The 18,902-nt window shown below is 41.6% G+C and overlaps 1 protein-coding gene across 2 annotated transcripts in view; it reads left to right on the top strand.

Moving 5' to 3' along the window:
* The window catches only part of PSTPIP1 (proline-serine-threonine phosphatase interacting protein 1), a 114,041-nt gene that overhangs the window by 53,496 nt on the left and 41,643 nt on the right, over nt 1-18,902 (top strand). For both annotated transcript variants that reach the window (XM_073619197.1, XM_073619196.1), the window contains exons 2-3: nt 7,607-7,707; nt 15,855-15,929. In XM_073619197.1, the coding sequence (XP_073475298.1) occupies nt 7,607-7,707; nt 15,855-15,929 (176 nt within the window). The remainder of the gene's footprint in view (nt 1-7,606; nt 7,708-15,854; nt 15,930-18,902) is intronic.

Below are 18,902 nucleotides of genomic sequence, written 5' to 3'. Positions count from 1 at the left end.
CCCCTCCCCCCAACGTTAGAAACACTCCCCAGGACACACTTAACCCCTACACTGCCACCTAGTGATTAACCCCTTCACTGCCAGTGTCATTTACACAGGAATCAGTGCATTTGTATAGCACTGATTGCTGTATAAATGACAATGGTCCCAAAAATGTGTCAAAAAGGTCCGATGTGTCCGCCATAAAGTCGCAGTCAGGATAAAAATTGCTGATCGCCGCCATTACTAGTAAAAAAAAAATATTAATAAAAAAAAGGCCATAAAACTATCCCCTATTTTGTAAACGCTATAACTTTTGCGCAAACCAATCAAAAAACGCTTATTGCTTTTTTTTTTACCAAAAATATGTAGAAGAATACGTATCGGCCTAAACTGAGGAAAAAAAATGTTTTTTTATATATTTTTGGGGGATATTTATTATAGCAAAATGTAAAAAATAATGCTTTTTTTTTCAAAATTGTCGCTTTTTTTGTTTATAGCGCAAAAAAGAAAAAAAAGCAGGAGTGATCAAATACCACCAAAAGAAAGCTCTATTTGTGGGAAAAAAAGGCTGTCAATTTTGTTTGGGAGCCATGTTGCATGACCGCGCAATTGTCAGTTAAAGCGACGCAGTGCCGAATTGCAAAAAGTGCTCTGGTCAGAAAGAGGGTTAATTCATCTGGGGCTGAAGTGGTTAAAAACGGAGGGTTAATTATGACTTTAAAGCCCAACTCTAGAATTAATAATTAATAAAAAAATAAATTGCCCAATGCAATCAGTGTCATTTGGGCACATCCTGTGAGCCCAGGCTGTCAGAAACCTGCCTGCTGAGGTTACATTAATATGCCACCTTCTACTGCACAGAACAGACATCATAATGTGGGGGCTGATTTGCGCAGAAGCAAAGACCACCCAGCACTGGAGGAAGTAGAGAAGTAAGAGGACCCATGATTTTTTTTCTTGGCAAATGTGGGTGGGTCAAAGTGGGGAGTGCATATGGGGGAGTTTGTGCCCAAAGAATTAATTTAATCCCTTCACTCAAAATGAATGTGTAAGTTTTTGGTAGACGCTGAAAAATTAAAGTAGAACTAGAACTGCAGGCAAAAATTTTTTAAATTTTTTTTTCATTTTGGATAGAGTTATAACCCCTGTCACTTTTTTGCCATCTGTGTCTCATTTGGGAGATTCTCCTTCACTTCCTGTCTCTTAGCCTAAACAGGAAGCGAAAGGAAACTCGTCCACCAGGGTCACCAGATCTAGTGTCCCAATTTGAAGATTTTCCCTCTGTTCCTGTTCTGGGGACAACCCAAAAGTTGGGATTTCTTTTACTTTCTCTTTTGAATCCTTCAAATCCCTGCCCACTCTATCCAAAGCTAGGAAAAATTTTAAGAATTCCATTCAACCAGGAGCAGTGATTATTATGCTTATTATGCTTAAAGTGGAACACCAAAAATGCTCAATTATTTTAAATAGCATGCCTTGGGGTGCCCTAATCTCTCAGACCTTCAGGTCTGGTAAGGATTGTAAGGGGAACCCCACAAAAAAAATGCAAGAGCCCCCCCCTCCCCCTAAAAATCCATACCAGACCCTTTATCCAAGCATGTAGCCTGGCTGGCCAGGAAAGGGGACCCGGAGCCACATGTCCTCAACATGGGAGGGGGCCTTCCTGGCAAAGTACCTTACCTTCATGTTGATGATGAGAATGGGCTCTTCTCCTCAGTCCTGGCTGATGGCTGGTGGTTGCAGGGGGTCTGTAGGCAAGGGGCTTATTGGAATCCGGAGGTCCCTTTTGATAATAAGGGAGTCCCCATGTACTGCCCATCCCCAACATAAATGTGTATGAATGCATAACACCTCTACTCACTAAAACCAAAATCATAACCTAGAAATAAAGAAACCCAAATGTCTAACAAGTCCTTTATTGCAAAAAAAATTAAAACAACAACCCAGCACACACAACCAATCCCGTGGCCATATTTTGCAGAGATGCCATTGCTATCTCAACCTTTTTGCTTATGTGACAGATTCCTGGTGACTTCAGTGGTTCCTACTAACACACCAGGTGCAAGCACCCACAGCTTAGGAACCACTGACAGCATGAAGCTGTCCTACATAGAAGAGGTAGAAATACCACTTGTATATGATGCTTGGCTCTCACTAAACAGGGGACTGTTGGATCATCCCTAATTATTAAGAATGCACCAGGAGGAGCTGGAACACACAGCAGGGACACCCAAAACTCCCAGGTGAACAGGAACTCAGTCAGAATGTATTGCAAAGTGATCTTTAAGAATCCAGAAAGACTGAAATATAACTGATTCAGGGGCGGACTGATAACTCATGGGGCCCCCGGGCAATAGGAGATTATTGGGCCCCCAGGCAATCAGAGATTATGGGGCCACACAGTATACACACACACAGTATACAATCACACAATATACAGATACATGTACACCCAGTATACACAGACAGATGTAAAAAAAACACAGATTTATGCATACTGTCCCTGGTTTTACTGAGGCTGGCAACCCTGATGGGGCCCCCTAGTGACCCAGGGGCCCTCGGGCATTGCCCGAGTGGCTCAATGGTCAGTCCGACCCTGAACTGATTCATTTATATTAAAATAGAACTAACAGCTACTATTTTTTTTTTAAATATGAGAATATGAGCTTACAACACAGCACATGTTTTACTTGTATATGACATCTGCTTTTTTCAGTGCTTGAAAATGTACTAATTTCATGGAAGGAGAACCATTTATCTTTCATGTGTACTTGCTGCTGTGTGACTAATACTGGCAATATTAACCGGATAAATGAGTAAGAGCAGAGGTAACAAAACGGAATCCTTATACATGGTATACAGGAAGGAAATGTGAAATATATTTATGGTGAAATACTCCCCCACCAAATGCAGCAAACCACTAACAGTATTGTGTGGGCTGCTACCACTGGATTACTACTGAGCATTACACATTCCTTTTTCCTTTCACTTATACATGTGACATCACGGACAACAGTTTATGTAGGCCGCAGTCTAGTTTCTGATGCACCTACTTACCTTTTTCTTTATTATTTTAGCCACCAATATCCCCAGTAAGAGGGACATTTATTTATTTTAGGAGGTCTGTAATTCAACTACCATATCGCACCTACAGGTTATATAGTGAATAACAGATTAAACGTATGGGGCACATTTAATTGTGTTAGTTAGTTGTAAATGCCCTTTTCAAGGGTCAGAAAAGATGGCTGCATTTGCAGTTCTCACTTACCATCAGCATGCTAAGGCCTCATGCACACTGGTTTCTTGTAAATGCTGTTTATCCTGACAGGAGAAAATCAGCGTTATAAACTCACCTAAGCTGCATTTTTTCAAAACAGTCTAGGAGAGTTTATCACAGTTTTACAGAGTTTGGAGTTTGGGAGTTTATTTATTTAATTGGCCAGAATTTTAATTTATTCTGGCCGTTAAAAGAAATAAACGCTTAAGTGCGTTTATGGGCATTTTTCAGCACTCAGCATTTTTGTGGTCAGTAGAACTGCTCATGAACGCGATTTTAGGGCGTTCAGACAACAGCCTATGAACTCCACTGCTAAAAACGTCCTTGTGTGCATGGACACATAGGATAACATAGAGGGGAATTTAAGGGCAATTTGAAAAACTTCCCAAACTCACAAGGGCGTGAGTTTAACCGGCAGCAGTGTGCATGAGGCCTAAGAGTCATTTATGAGAGATAGTGGCTCTTATATATTAGAATGGGCCTACTCTGCAAGTGATTTGGACTCTACATGTAACCAAAGACCAGGCATACTTTGCTAAGTAATTTTCATGTTTAATGCAGTTTTATTTTACAATTGCTAATCGTCTATTTCCTAGTATTCTTTTTTTCTTGCAGCATTTTTTTCTTTTCTTAAAAAACCTTAAAGGGGTAATAAAGGGGTTATAAAGGTTTGTTTTTTTTAAATAACAAACATGTTATACTTACCTCCTCTGCGCAAGAGTTTAGCATAGAGCGACCCTGATCCTCCTCATCTGGGGTCACCCAGTGGCGCTCCTGGCTCCTCCTCTTCTCGAGTGCCCCCACGGAGAGCCGCTTTCCATGGGGAGCCTCATGGGGAGCTCTTCAGAGTCCTTCTGCTGCATCCATTGACACAGATAGCAGGACTCAGCCGGCCTCCCAGCTCCTGTGTCACTGGATTTGATTGACAGCAGCGAGAGCCAATGGCTCCTGCTGCTATCAGTCTATCCAATGAGGACCCAAGACAGCGGCTGGAGCTGCTGTGCTCCTCCCCGTCGATGGAACGATCATGTTCAGGTAAGTAAAAGGGGGTTCTGGGGGGACTGCTGCACTAACTTAACTTTTTCACCTTAATGCAAAGAATGCATTAAGGTCAGAAACCTCGAGGGTTTACAACACCTTTAAGATGAATCTCTGAATGTGCTAATCAGAAATAAAATAACTTTTTGCCTCTTTGAAGAAAGCTACCATTTTGTAAATGCTGTTACATTCCTGTCTGGGAGCGGCAGCAAATGATACAGAAATTGTAGCAACAGATGCTGTAAACTTTGCGTGTCTGTTAATAAACTGTGATAAGCAGGTCTTGTAAAACTGTTTTTATTAAGCACCAACCTATATACTCCTGGAAAACTTTTATGTATGTTTTCTCATTAGGCCTCACACCACCGTATAATGTATCTGGAAATTAAAGGTTGAGCTATTTGAGATATGGTGTTGTATAGACCTGAGCTAGGAGCTGTTTCTTGTTTTAAGATAAAGAGTATACACATAGGTACCGAGCTGACTGGACCTGTGGCTAAACAGCATTAAACTAGTATACACGGCATTAGTAAGGTTAACATGAACTGGAAAAGCATGAATGGCACAAAGAAAAAGTCTAACTATAACTCTTGACAAAGACTATTTAAAAAGTGTCACTATGCACATACAACCCTTTAGTGAGTGGGTCTATACATTCCTAACAAGGGGTGCCTCAGGAGGTGACTGCAAAGTACCTGATGCCTAACTGTCAGTTGTTGGCCAGCTTTCGTTGGGACCCTTCTATAATTGGTGCACATGTAGCTGTCACTTTAAGACTGAACACAAGGGATGACTGGTGGGCTGTTAAGCAAGGGACAAGCTCAGTTAGCATTAATTGTGGGCAGTAAGGGGTTAAACTTGGTAGTTCCACTCACCACTCCCAGTATGCAATGGATAAGGTCCAGTATGCTTGGCGATTAGTTGTCCCAGAAGTCTCAGTCTTCACAATCAGGTCCTCACAAGGCTCAGTGACTCAGCTCCAGTCCCAGCTTAGCAAACAATCTTTTTGCAGCAAATTCTCAGTCTCCAATGGACACGGTGAAAGGACCGGACTGGAGTTGAGAACCACTGCTCTAAAGGCTTTGTCCTCTCTAGCGCAGTGCCCAGCAACAGGTCTGCACTGTCTCGATCTCTGTGCTGGTCTGCCCAGATTCATGCACATTTGCCTGGGGAAAGTTCTCACTCTCCTATGTTCATGAGCAGGAGATCCTGGGTATTAAAGTCCATGGCCCAATAGCCTCCGTTCACTTGTATTGTGCAGAGTTCCTTCAAGGACCACAGTTCTCATGATCCTTGGTGTCTGCATCACAAGTTCCTCCTTCCCCCTGATTAGCTCAAACACTGCTGCTGGGGAAGGAGCGAGAGGGGGATTTCTAACAGAGCCGCCCCTTCATAGAGTAGTGCAGCAGCAGCAGGGAAGTAAGAGGAGAGAGTCAGATGAAGGGCACACACCCTGGTGCACCTCTCACACTCTAATGCCCCGTACACACGGTCGGACTTTGTTCGAACATTCCGACAACAAAATCCTAGGATTTTTTCCGACGGATGTTGGCTCAAACTTGTCTTGCATACACACGGTCACACAAAGTTGTCGGAAAATCTGATCGTTCTGAACGCGGTGACGTAAAACACGTACGTTGGGACTATAAACGGGGCAGTGGCCAATAGCTTTCATCTCTTTATTTATTCTGAGCATGCGTGGCACTTTATCCGTCGGATTTGTGTACACACGATCGGAATTTCCGACAAAATTTTATAGCCTGCTCTCAAACTTTGTGTGTCGGAAAATCCGATGGAAAATGTCCGATGGAGCCCACACACGGTCGGAATTTCCGACAACACGCTCCGATCGGACATTTTCCATCGGAAAATCCGACCGTGTGTACGGGGCATAACGCAGCAGGAGAGAGCTTGTAGCTATGCTGCTTTCTCGCGGGGGGGGGGGGGTGGGGACGAGTGGGGGCTTCACACACCAGGTATTGTACTGGTACTTCTAGGCGTAATTATTATCAGTCGACATGTATATTTATATGTGGTGGTTTGGACTAATTGCAGAGTTAGTCTGCCCCAGTGACGATCACTCTCAGTCTGCTGGTGCTTACATTGCTGTCCCACAAGATGGAAAATCTACACAGGGTAAGACTAAAGTGGGGTACACACTATAAGAAAATCGGGCGAACAATCGTCTGATTTTCCTCGTTGTTTCACAGCAAATCGGAACCGATGAATGAAAATTCATACGGAAATTCTCGTACAGCAAAGGCTTTTTTTTTGTTGTTTATTGTTTCTGATCATGCGCAGTCTTTCTTTTCTGAATTTTCTTGTAGGAAACTGGTCCAAAAAGAGTACACATTAAACTATAATTGTTCGTTCTGTTCCCGTACGAGAAAAATTCTGGAGTTTGTCCCTTCAGGAATTTTCGTACGAAAGGTCGGAATGGGCTGTCGAAAGTTGTGTACACAGTACACACTATATGAAAATCGTACAAAAATTCTTTGGACGAAAATGTTCATCCAATTTTCATATTGTGTGTACGAGCCTTAAGACTATAGAGTATCAGACATCCCAAGTCTCCCGCGAGTTGCGGGAGTCTCCCGCATTTGGCTGCGGGCTCCCGGACACCTGCGAGCAACGGGCGATCTCCCAGCTGGGCCTGTCACTCTGCCACAGACAGAAGACAGAGCAGCCGAAAGGAGTACAGTTGCTCAGGCTGCTCTGTCTTCTGTCTGTGGCCAGGGGAGGGGGCGAGACCGAGCCGGGAGCGCTCTGCCGGAGGACACTGAAGGACACTGAAAGGCTGCACTGGTCAGCACTGAAGGATATGGTGGGCACTGATGAGATGGCACGAATGGACACTGATGGGTGGCACTGGTGGGCACTGATGAGATGGCACGAATGGACACTGATGGGCGGCACTGAAGCGTCACCTCCCTGAAATGAGTTCTTGCAGGTTGGGATGTCTAAAGTATAGTCATCAAATCGGAAAAGGAGAATGTTCACTTAGCTTAGTAAATCACGTAAAGCAATGTTCACTATAAATGCCCTATCATGTGCAGAGGAAATTGATTAGATGACTGAAGTGTAGATAGCTTCACCTTACTCACTTACTACTCTGGCCAACAACAGACATTAAATACTAAATATAAAATAAGAACAAGATTGTACCATCTGCAAGATGGTTATCCTGGGCTGTTCAAATAGAGTAGAGTTACCTGGATGCCAGTTTGCTTTTTTGTATAGGAGTCCATTTATGTTTATTAATAATTATCAAAGTTTGTGTAAATTGTGTAACCCTTTTTGTTGTTGCAGTCTACAGATTTAATACTGAACACTGGATATGACATTATCCTCCAGAGATTACTGGATGGAAGGAAGATGTGTAAAGATGTGGAGGACCTACTGAAGCAGAGGTAAGAACATCCAATAATGTTAACCACTGATTTCTATAACACAAACATTCACACATGCATTACCATTTTTCAGCATTTAAACTAGGATATTTTCTTGTTCTTAAAATGGTTTTATATGATACCAATAGATTTTTACAAACCCCGCTGAACCAGAGTTTGAAGGGGAAAAAAGCTAATTAAGATTAAACAAGCCTTGCTTTTTATTTGAGTGCATTCAAAGACATTGAAGGCAGCATGAGCATTAAACCTTGTGATTCACCCAGTAGTTCTTCGTAATTCATGGATCTCTAGTGCATGAAGCAGAGGGCCAAGAATGAAAAAAAATGTTTTCTGCAAGAAAAAAAAACGTATTTTGTATTTTTAGGATAACCTCTAAAACAAGTTCATACACTATCTCTTTTTCACAACTTGCAACAAAAATATAAGGGTATTTTATTAGAGAGGGATGTAATCCCATCACCTTAGTCAGGAACACTACTTACTGCAATGATTTCTCTGGTATGCCTTTACTTGCTGCCTTCTTTGATGCCTAAATGGTGGAGTAAGAGCAACAGCAGTTGCTTTTGATATTCCTTGATTTGGAGCATGAGGTATAATAACTGAGTAAAAAATGTCAGTGACTGTAGTCTCTAATAAAACATGAGGCACCCCATATCTATTGTTAATAGTTGGGATGATCTTCTGGATCCCTGCTCAAATCATAAACAAGTCACAACTAAACTACCCAATTTGGATACCGATACCTAAAACCTTAACCACTTACTGACTGGCCAACAGCAGTTTTACTGCTGGCTGCCGGCTTGAGCAGGCACTTTGACATACAAATGCGCTGCTCCGCTCATGTGCACCGGCATGATTTGCGGTGCTTGGTTTGCGGCTGCTGTGAGCAGCCCAGATACCATGTGATTGCTATATGATTACACGACACCTAGTAAACAATAGTCATAAATGGAATCCATTCATGACATCATTGTTTACTACTGTGTGTGATCTGTGATTGCTCACCAGAGATCACATGGTACCTGGGCCAATCACAGCACCCTGTACTATGTGATAGCTGTGTTCAATCACAGCATCAAAATTGTAAACAATGCATTAAGAATGATTATCAATGTAACAAGCAATTACAGTGTAACAAAAAGAAAATCCCTGATCACTGAACTACTCTTTTTTTTTATTATTCTTTTTCTTAGATTTGAAAAAGAATAAACATAGAAACACAAAGCCTATTGGGCATACCCAGGCTCATCTGGTCTCAAGGACCATACACTGTACACTGGAATTAATAAATGTATCAGCGCATAGTGGTCATGCGGATACGGTCTAGGGTTGCGGGTGCCACGTCTTATCGTATTAGATTAGAAGAAATTAGCAAATTTGGGCTTGAGACTTTTTAGGCACAGTAATTACTAAATTTGTAGTTAAAATTCTGGTTTATTAGAAAATATTTAAAATAACAAGTAAAAAAAAGGGAAGTAGATGAAATTCAGTTCATAATCACACAGTTTTACAGGTTATGCACTCCATACATAGCTGAATGGTTATAGAAAACAATTAAAGCAATATTTAGAATTGAGAACTTTGTTCAATATAGTTACATTGCGTTGAACCAGAAGCTATGCGGTGGTAACAATCAAATTCTGTATAGGCTCGACATGTTGCGCGCCACATGCGCTTCTTCAAGAGCACAGAACTGAATACTGTAATGAACAACATATTTACAATAAATAATTCATCATGGTGTATTATAATCAATTGTATTTAGAACTAAAGTATAAAGGTGTCATGCGTACCAGAGAGGCTGCCCGTAGGGCCCAATGGGACGTACCTATCCCGCAGAGTCCCAGTGATAATCAAACATTGTGGGGACGTATGTAACATAATAGAAAAATAATATTTCATGGATTGATTCAGCTCCAACAAGAGTAGAACTACTGAATGATAAGACAGGAATGGGGGGGGGGGGAGAAGGGGGGAGGGGGAAAAGAGGAAGGGGGGAGATAGAGGGGGAAAAAGGAAAGCAATGTATAGTCATGCATTTGTAAATAGGAGCTTACCTTGTGTTGAAATTAAAGGGCAGTAAATAGTAGTGGTTGGCAGCGTGGGGCCACACAGCCATCTCGTAGAGAGCGGCTGGTAGTGTGGATCATACAGTGAGGGACGCTACAAACGTCTCTTGTACATCCGCCCCGCCTGTAGTCACCAATCGGCGAGGCCGATGTGACGTCATTCAGGCCGGCCGAAGACGCATACTGCGCATGCCTCAATCTTCGGCGTCAGCTAAACAGCTGATAGCACGTCGGAGAGAGAGGAGGCAGTCGCGTCATGGTGTCCTAGCAACCAAGGACACACAGAGGTGCACTGCTCATGTCCCAGCCCTCAGCGTCAGCCTGTCTAATGCCATGCTTTAACATGCTACCAGGGAGAAAGAGTCGGACGCAAAAGAGGTAACCGATCTCATCAGGGAATCTGTTCGGGAAACTATCCTGGAGACATCAGCCCCTGAGACAGACAGAGCAGGCCCAAGCCTGTCTTCTGTAGCTCCCACTCCTTCTGTGGATCCAGAGTCATCTTCAGAGACTGAAGATCCAGGGATGTCTACAGGTTTTGATTTTACCCTGGTCGAGCCCTTCGTAAGATCAGTGAAGGAGGCCATTGGATGGGAGGAAGCTAAAGAAGCTGCCCGTAAAATCTGGAAGTATTTTCCCAATCTAAAGAAAGAGACGGAATCCTTTCCTTTCATAGAAGAATTGGAAGACCTCATTAAAGATTAGTGGGAAAGATCAGACAAAAGGTCTAACCTCAATAATAGGCTGACAAAAATGTATCCCCTGAAGGAGCCTAATGTGAATCCACTGATTCATCCACCTGTTGTTGATGCCTCTTTGATGCCTCTTTGATGCATCTCGCAAGACACGTCACCTTACCAATAGAGGACTCAGTAACCTTTCGTGATGTGCTACATTGTAAAATTGACCTAGACTTGAAAAAAGCGTACTGCACGGCAGGGGGAGCTTGTAGGCCTGCAGTCGCTGGAGCAGCAGTCGGCAAGGCGATTTCCGGATGGTCCGCCAACATTGAAAAATCTGTACGTGAGGGCCGATCAAGAGAAGATCATTAGTTCCCTTCAAGAAATGAAGCTGGCAGGTGACTTTGTGGCTGAAACCTCAGTTGATGTCATCAGATCTTCTGCAAGGGCTATGCTGGCGCCAGGCATGGCAAGGAGAGCCTTATGGCTCAATCCATAACCATCAAAACCATCTGGTGCAAGATTCCTTATGACGGAGTTAATCTTTTCGGTTCTAAGTTGGAGTCTCTAAAGTGCTGGAGGAAAATCGGGATTGATCCCGTCTGACAGGAGACCGAAACCACAAAAAGGTCCTTCCTACAAGCGTAACACAAGGTACAGAGAGGTGAAAACATATAGGCCGGTGAGAGAGTTCAAAAGGACCTGGAGGAATCCTCAGTCTTCCTTTTTGAAGCTTCAAAAATCCAAGACCACCCCGGTAGGGGAACACCAGAAATCTTTTTGAGGGTACGCCTGTCCTTCCTGTGAGAGTGGGAGCCAGGCTCAAGGAGTTCGAATAGGACCATATACTAGATGCATGGGCACTTTCCATAATAAGACATGGGCACAGATGGAAGTTCATAGGCTGTTTACCAGGAAATCACTTTCAATCAACCAGATTACCATCAACCCCAGAAAAGAGGAAGATACTGTTCAAATATGTGCTGGATTTAGTACAAAAAGGAGCAATCCTGGAGGTTCCAACATCCCAAAGAGAATTGGGTTATTACTCTCCCCTATTTCTGGTAAAAAAGAAAACCGGAGATCTGCGTCCCGTGATGGATTTAAAGGCTTTAAACAGAAAAATCCAGATCGAGGCCTGCAAAATGGAAAGCCTCCAGTCAATACTGTTAGCAATAAACTTAGGTGACTGGATGCTTTCCGTAGACTTATTGGACGCCTACCTACACGTGCCTATTCATCCTGCCTTCCAGAGATATCTACGTTTTTCAATCGATCATCAGCACTTCCAATTTCAGTGCCTACCATTCTGCATCTCTTCTGCACCCAGGACCTTTACCAAAACCCTACTCCCTGTGCTTGCATTTCTAAGGGAGAAAGGCCTGAGGCTGCATCACTATCTGGACGACATTCTGCTCCTAGCAGACAGTCAAGAAACCTTGATTTATCATCGCAACATACTAATCACCTCACTCCAGAAGTTCGGTTGGTTGATCAACTGGAAAAAGGGCAACCTACAGCCAACTCAGAACATGGTCTTCCTTGGAGCAGAATTGAATACCCTATCGAACAGGGTCCAATTACCTTGGGAGAAGATAGATCCATTAATTCGGAAGTTCAGGAGGATGATAACATCGGCTTCCCTTCCAGCCAAAGTCTGTTTGAGCATCCTGGGTTCCATGTCATCCTTTCTGTCAATGATCCATTGGGCACAATGGCACATGAGGACACTGCAAACCTAATTTCTCAATCGGTGGGATGGAGCATCAATGCTTCAGGCAATTTCCATTCGCAAGTGTGTGAAACAATCAATTTGGTGGTGGGTGCATGTCTTCAACCTCAGGAGGCACAGACCCATAGTTCCTTCAGAGCCAGAAGTGATCACTTCAGATGCCAGCCAGGAAGGTTGGGGGGCTCACTACTGGAACCAAACAGCCCAGGGTCAATGGCAATTTCAGGCGCAAGGCTTGGTATCAAATATTCTGGAGCTCAGAGCAGCCTTTCAGGCCTTACTAGCCTTCGGATCATTCTTGAAGAGGAAGAATGTCTTAATCCGAATGGACAACAAAGTTGTGGTTGCATACATTCGAGGCAGGGGGGCACCAGATGCGGGACATTATTGGAGGAGGTTTGCCCCATCTTGGAGTGGGCTCAACTGTTCCTGCTGGATCTACGAGCTGTGTATGTTCCGGCAACTCACAACCAACTAGCCGACTGCTTGAGCAAGGAATTCCTGTCAAACAGCGAGAGGTCTCTGAACAACCAAGTCTTCAGTCTCTTGACCCAAACTTTGGGAACTCCGGCTATTGACCTGGCCGCAAAACCGTCGAACACCAAGTGCCAGAGGTTCCTGTCGAGGGCAGCCTTTCCATCAGCAGAAGGGGTCTTCTTCACCCATGGAACTTTCATCTGGGGTACATATTCCCACCGACTCTGCTTATCGTGAGGTTCCTTTCCAGACTCAGGAAGTCATCAGCTTTAGTGATAGCAGTAATTCTATTCTGGCCGAGGAGACCGTGGTTCACAACATTGCTGCAGCTCAGTGGTGACTCAGGATCTGCTTTTCCAGGGGCAGTTCTTCCATCCGGCTCCGGAGAGATTGCACCTAATGGCATGGAAGTTGAGAGGAATAGGCTCCTAGAACAGGGCCGTTCCCAGGAAGTCATTTCTACTTTACTTCAGGCCAGGAAGAGTACCACTAATGCCCATTACAACAAAATATGGGAAAGATTCTCATCCATGGCTCAACAGAATAACTGGGATCCATTATCTCCAGAGGCCCCTCAGATTCTAGAATTTCTTCAAGCAGGTCTAAATAAAGGTTTAAGTTCAAGTACCCTGAAGGTGCAGGTGTCAGCATTATCTGCAAAGACGGGCCTCAGATGGGCATCTCATCCCCTTCTGATACAGTTCATGAGGGCATGTGTGAAAATCCAGCCTCCTAGAAGACCAACATTTCCAGCATGGGACTTATCAGTAGTCTTGAACGCACTTTCAAATTCTCCCTTTCATCCAGCTGACTCTATCTCTCTGTGGAACTTAACGTTGAAATCAACTTTTCTCATCGCCATCACTTCAGAGAAGAGAGTATCAGAGATACAAGCGCTAATGATCACGGAACCCTACGTGGTATTTTACCCAGATAGGGTAGTATTAAAACCTTCAGACCACTTTATTCCCGAAGGTGGCAACATCTTTTCATTACAGCCAGAAGATCAATCTTCCAGTTTTTTCCGATGATCAAGGTCAAACTCATGCTTTGGATGTGAAATCTTCCATTAGCAACTATCTGACAGCTGCAGCTTCCTTTAGAAAACAAACAGTAGAGTTCAGAAGATCCGTTATTCGGGCCAATTCTACTGCTATTTGATTTAATAAATGTTACTTTTTTTCTTGTACCCACCCGACTGGCAAGTTATTTCCCAGTGTGTGTGCTGCCATGTTGCGTCAGGGAAAACCGAAAATTGTATACTCACCTTTTCGTAATTTTCCTTTCCTGACGCATCTTCATGGCAGCACACAGAATCCCACCCTTCTTTAGGTGATAGTTACAGAGAATGAAGTGGGGTGCCTTTGCCTTCAAATTTATAGTTAACCAATCCTGTCAGGTTGTGGGGGCGGAGTCACAACCCAGTGTGTGTGCTGCCATGAAGATGCGTCAGGAAAGGAAAATTACGGAAAGGTGAATATACAATTTTCCGTTTTTCAGTTGTGCTTAGTTTAGGGAAGCAGTAGAACCACATTCAGATGGTACCACTTTTTATACTTCATTAGAGATTTTCCCTCACTTTGTTTTTAATTGTGATTAGAGTTGGGAAGGATTAGAACCCTATTCAGACTGTACTGCTTTCCAGACTCCATTTAGAGATATTTTCCCTCACTTTATTTTACCAGACAGGAGGGGAAAATCTGCAACTGGTGCACAGAAATAAAAAAAAAAACTGGCACGGGGTTCTAGCCTTCCCCTACTCTAGTAAAGAAAAACAGTTTTATTTCTATTTCTTTTGGAAATCTACTTAACTTCCTGTCAGGTAAAACCATTGTAACCATGACAGGAAGTGAAGGGATAGTTTTCTAACCCATAGGTGTTCTAATTCTTTCCCAGTCTAACCAAACGAAAAAAAAAAAATATAGCAGAACATAATTTAATAGGATTTTTGGAAAGTATGATAAACGAATGAAAAAGAGCTTTGAGATCTTGATAGTAAATAAAAAAAAAAGTTTACAAATACAGTTAAGCCATACCTCCCAACTTTTTGAGATGGGAATGAAGGACACCTATCAGCAAAAGTATACAGGCAGAGAACACACCTCTGTCCATGACCCTTAAAGGAGAATTGTAATTGTACAAAAAAACAAGATTGGTTAAACCCACAAGTGCTTTTTTTGACCACTACTATTTCTTTATATTGTCTTTTGGAATTTACAAATGCAGCAATTTAGAAATCAAATGAAAGGTTTAGTGCTGGAAAACACTTTTTGATAGATAAAAAGTGAATTTTATATACATCTATATAGATCAGATCAAAATGAGGGACAAATGAGGAAGAATGAGGGATAGAGGGACATTGCTCTAAATCAGGGACAGTTGGGAGCTATGGTTAAGCAGTGTTGCCAACCATCAGTATTTTTACTGGCAGCCAGTAAAAAACAAGCACTCTCCTGCCAGTAAATGCAAGTGACAGGAAAAGGTTGCCAGTAACAAATATGGCTGTGACGCTCGGCCTCAGGTCTGTCAGAGGCAATGCCTGAGCATGTTGTGTGATGTCACAGTGCAAGGGAGCTGAGCAGAGTGGACAGAGCCTCGTGTACGGGTGTGTAAGGCAAGCCAGGAGTGGGACTATCAGTCCTTTTCGGACTGGAGTGGACTGAAGGGACCGCCTGGCGCAGAGAGAGATTGTCACCGTGACTCAGGAGGGGACGTGTTTTGTTGGCGATGTGTCATCATCATCTGTGCTGCGGGACATGGCTGTCAGTATCACTGTGAGAGCAAATTTCATGTGTGTGTGCCTGACCATTCTAATTTCTTGGCCTCCTAAGTTCTGTCCTGAAAATAAAATAAGAAATATGTTTTTTTGCCTTAATATCTAGCTTAAATTACATTGCTTATTGCATATTGTACTTGTTTGTAGTCTAAATACTGAAATTTGCACTTAAAACTGTAATTTTGTCATTTTTGGAAATGCCAGTAATAACTTGGCTATGCCAGTAAATTTTGGGTGTTGTGTCAGAAAATTTCAATTTGGTAGGTTGCCAACACTGCAGTAAAGCCCTTTTGAACCTTGAAATCTGGTCATATAAGGCCTCACTCATGTTCTGCTCATTTTGATTTAAAACATTAATCCTTCTCCAATGGATTCTCATCTTTTTCTTTCTTCTTTTTTTTAATTTTCAAAAGGGCCATTGCCGAAGAAAAATACGGAAAGGAATTAGTACAAATTGCAAGAAAGGCCGGGGGACAAACTGAAATAAAGTAAGAAAAAAATTATTAAAGTTTGAAAAAAAAAAACAAATAATGCCAGTCAATGGCATATCATTTTAACTTATGGCATGCAAGATTTTATAATACGGTGGCTTGTTGTGCAATGCCGACTGTCATTCTATATACTCAATACTCAGTTAAATATCTGCCAGTACCCGTTTTGTATTTGTACTGAATGTGTATAGCTTATGCATATTTTACATTTTTAAATTTACTTTAAAGTGGTATTAAACCCAAAAGCAAACCTTTATTATATTGCAGCTTACCGATACTTAGATGGGGTGGCTGCATTTGTTTTCTTTTTTTTTTTTAGGCTTTCTTTCCTTTATTTTCATCTGGTAATCTAGCCAGCAAGTCTGTTGTTTTTTAACAGCACAAGCTGTCCTTCAAATGTTGCAGATATAGGCTTGAGACAAAACATTTACCACTGACAGGGGGTGCTTAAGATGATCAGCTTTTATTTATTCAAGTAAAACCTTTATCTCAAAAGAAAAAAAAACTGCTGCTGTAACTGCTGTGTTAGCTGGAGTTTGGCTTGAAATTGTTAGTGTATCTAAATCTGCTAGTACATCTAACACTCCCTCCCTCCAGACCTACCCAAAAATGTCTCTTTTGATCCTTCATCCGAAATGGGGACACTCTAATACAGGAGGTGTGTTACTGGCCAGATTACCAAGTAAAAACAGAGGAGGGAAAAGCCTAAAAAAAAACAAATGCTGCCACAACATCTAAAGATTGATAAACTGCAATATATTACATTTTTGTTTTTTAATGTAATACCACTTTGCCTGTTTCATTTGTTGCTTTGCCTCATTTAGTACATTTCACACACTTTCTCCCTAACCTGTATACTATTAGTGTACCGGAAAATGTGGTGCATGTTATTTTTACAGTGTTTTTCCACCAATGTATACGTAATGGAGGCTGTTTGCCTGCATTATGTATCTTGATTTTCTATTTACCGTAAGTAAAAAGCTACTAGAAATCTTTGGCGTGAAAAATATCATCCACATTTACATTCTAGGTACATTTGACCTTTGCATTTGTTACAACTAGCCTGAAGGCAAATAGCTGAATACACAGATGAAATACATCAATGAGAGTTGTTTTTCTGGTAAAGGATTTGTATTTCTGTCTATCCAGCAGCCGTGTCTGGTGCTCACTAGGGGCTTCCTGATTGGCTGGGAGGAGAATGAGGAAGAATAGCAAATATTCTTGCATTGCAGCACACCTGATAGGTGAGCTCTAAAGATTTAAAAAAATTGTGTATTGGAAGAGGGTAATACACATATGACACTTAGAGGTTGATTTACCAAAGACAAATAGACTGTGAACTTTGCAAAGTACAGTTGCACTCTGCAAGTGCAATTGCTCCAGGGCTTATTAAATGAGGTAAAGCTTCACTTTGCAAAGAATACCCAATCACGTGCAAGGAGAAAACAAAACAGCATTTTTCCTTGCACGTGATTGGATGAGGGAAGTCAGCAGAGCTTCTGATCATTTACTAAGCTCTGGAGCAACTGCACTTTACAAAGTGCACAGTCTATTTGCCTTTAGTTAATCAACCCCTTAATGCATGACAAGAGAGGGAGTTGACACAAGAAAGAAGTGTGAGAAAGGGGAGACATAGATATGTGCAATTTGACAAATTCGTTAATTCAGAAATATTCAAATTAACAAACACCTGTTTAACGAATTACCGTATTCCAAGATTCCAAAATTTGGACATTCGATAATTCGAAAATGTGAAAATTCGGTCATTTTGAAAATTTGAAAGTCCGAAAATAAAAACGAAAATCCGAAAAATCAAAAGAACAAAAATCTGAAAAATCAAAAGAACAAAAATAAGAACGAAAATCCGAAAATGGGAAAACCCGAAAATTAGAAAATCTGACATAATAACTAAATAACTAATAATAGCTGTTGCTAACTATTAAATTATAGGTATTGGAATTTCCTTTCAAATTTGGCTGTTAGTGAACGTAATGAATATGAATTTATCCGAAGTTACAAATTATCCGAAATAGCGAATACCGCATCTAAACGAATGGAACGTAACAAATTAATAATAATAAAAATTTGCTATTTCGGATAATTCGTAGCTTAATAGTATAATAATTTAATAGTTAGTTATTAGTTAGTTAGCTAGTTATTATTTTCAAATGTTTGTTCTTATTTTCGTTCTTTTGGATTTTCTCTCTTATTTTCAGATTTTCAAATTTTCGGATTTTCGCATTTCCGAATTTTAGAATTTCCAAATTTCCAAATTTCCAAATTTGCGGATTTCTGAATTTCTGAATTTCCGACTTTGCGAATCTTCGAAATTGAGAATTTCCGAATTTTTGATTTTCGGATTTCGAATTTTCGAATTTCCGAATGTTCGAATAAATGACCCGAAAAACAAAAAAAAATAAAAACGAATGAAAGAAAAACAAACAAATATTTTGTTAGTGCACAAGTCTATAAAATAGAGATTGTGGGAAGACAAAAAAAACAATTGGGAAGATATGTGAAGGAGGAGAAATAGGTGCACATGCGAAAGAGGGGGGAGGGGCACCCAGAGATTGAGAATGGTCAAGAGTCTGGGTATGTTACAAATGGTGGACTCACAGATGGATCTCAGTCCAGGAAGACATAGGATGGAACAATATCTACTTCACAGAGTGGTAAATAGATATGAAAATCATATGGTGGTTCAATGAAATTTCTGAAGCTTAGAAGAGCTGCAGAGTACTAGCGAGGTGACTTAAATTGCGTGTCACTATATGGGGAGACCATTTGAGGCAATAAAGAATGTTTCTTTGCAAATAAATGCCAATAAACGTACCAACCTGTGAATTGTAATTTGAAGGATTGGTCACAAATGACTGGATGTGAATACAGGTGGCTTTGAGGGATTTGGCAAGCTTATAAGTGGAAGGAAATGTTGGTGGAAATTGCCCTGAATTTAGTGGATAAGAATGA

The sequence above is a fragment of the Aquarana catesbeiana genome, linkage group LG03 (assembly GCF_042186555.1).
Source record: "Aquarana catesbeiana isolate 2022-GZ linkage group LG03, ASM4218655v1, whole genome shotgun sequence".
Taxonomy (NCBI): Eukaryota; Metazoa; Chordata; class Amphibia; order Anura; family Ranidae; genus Aquarana; species Aquarana catesbeiana.
This window is presented reverse-complemented; position numbering and strand designations above follow the sequence as displayed.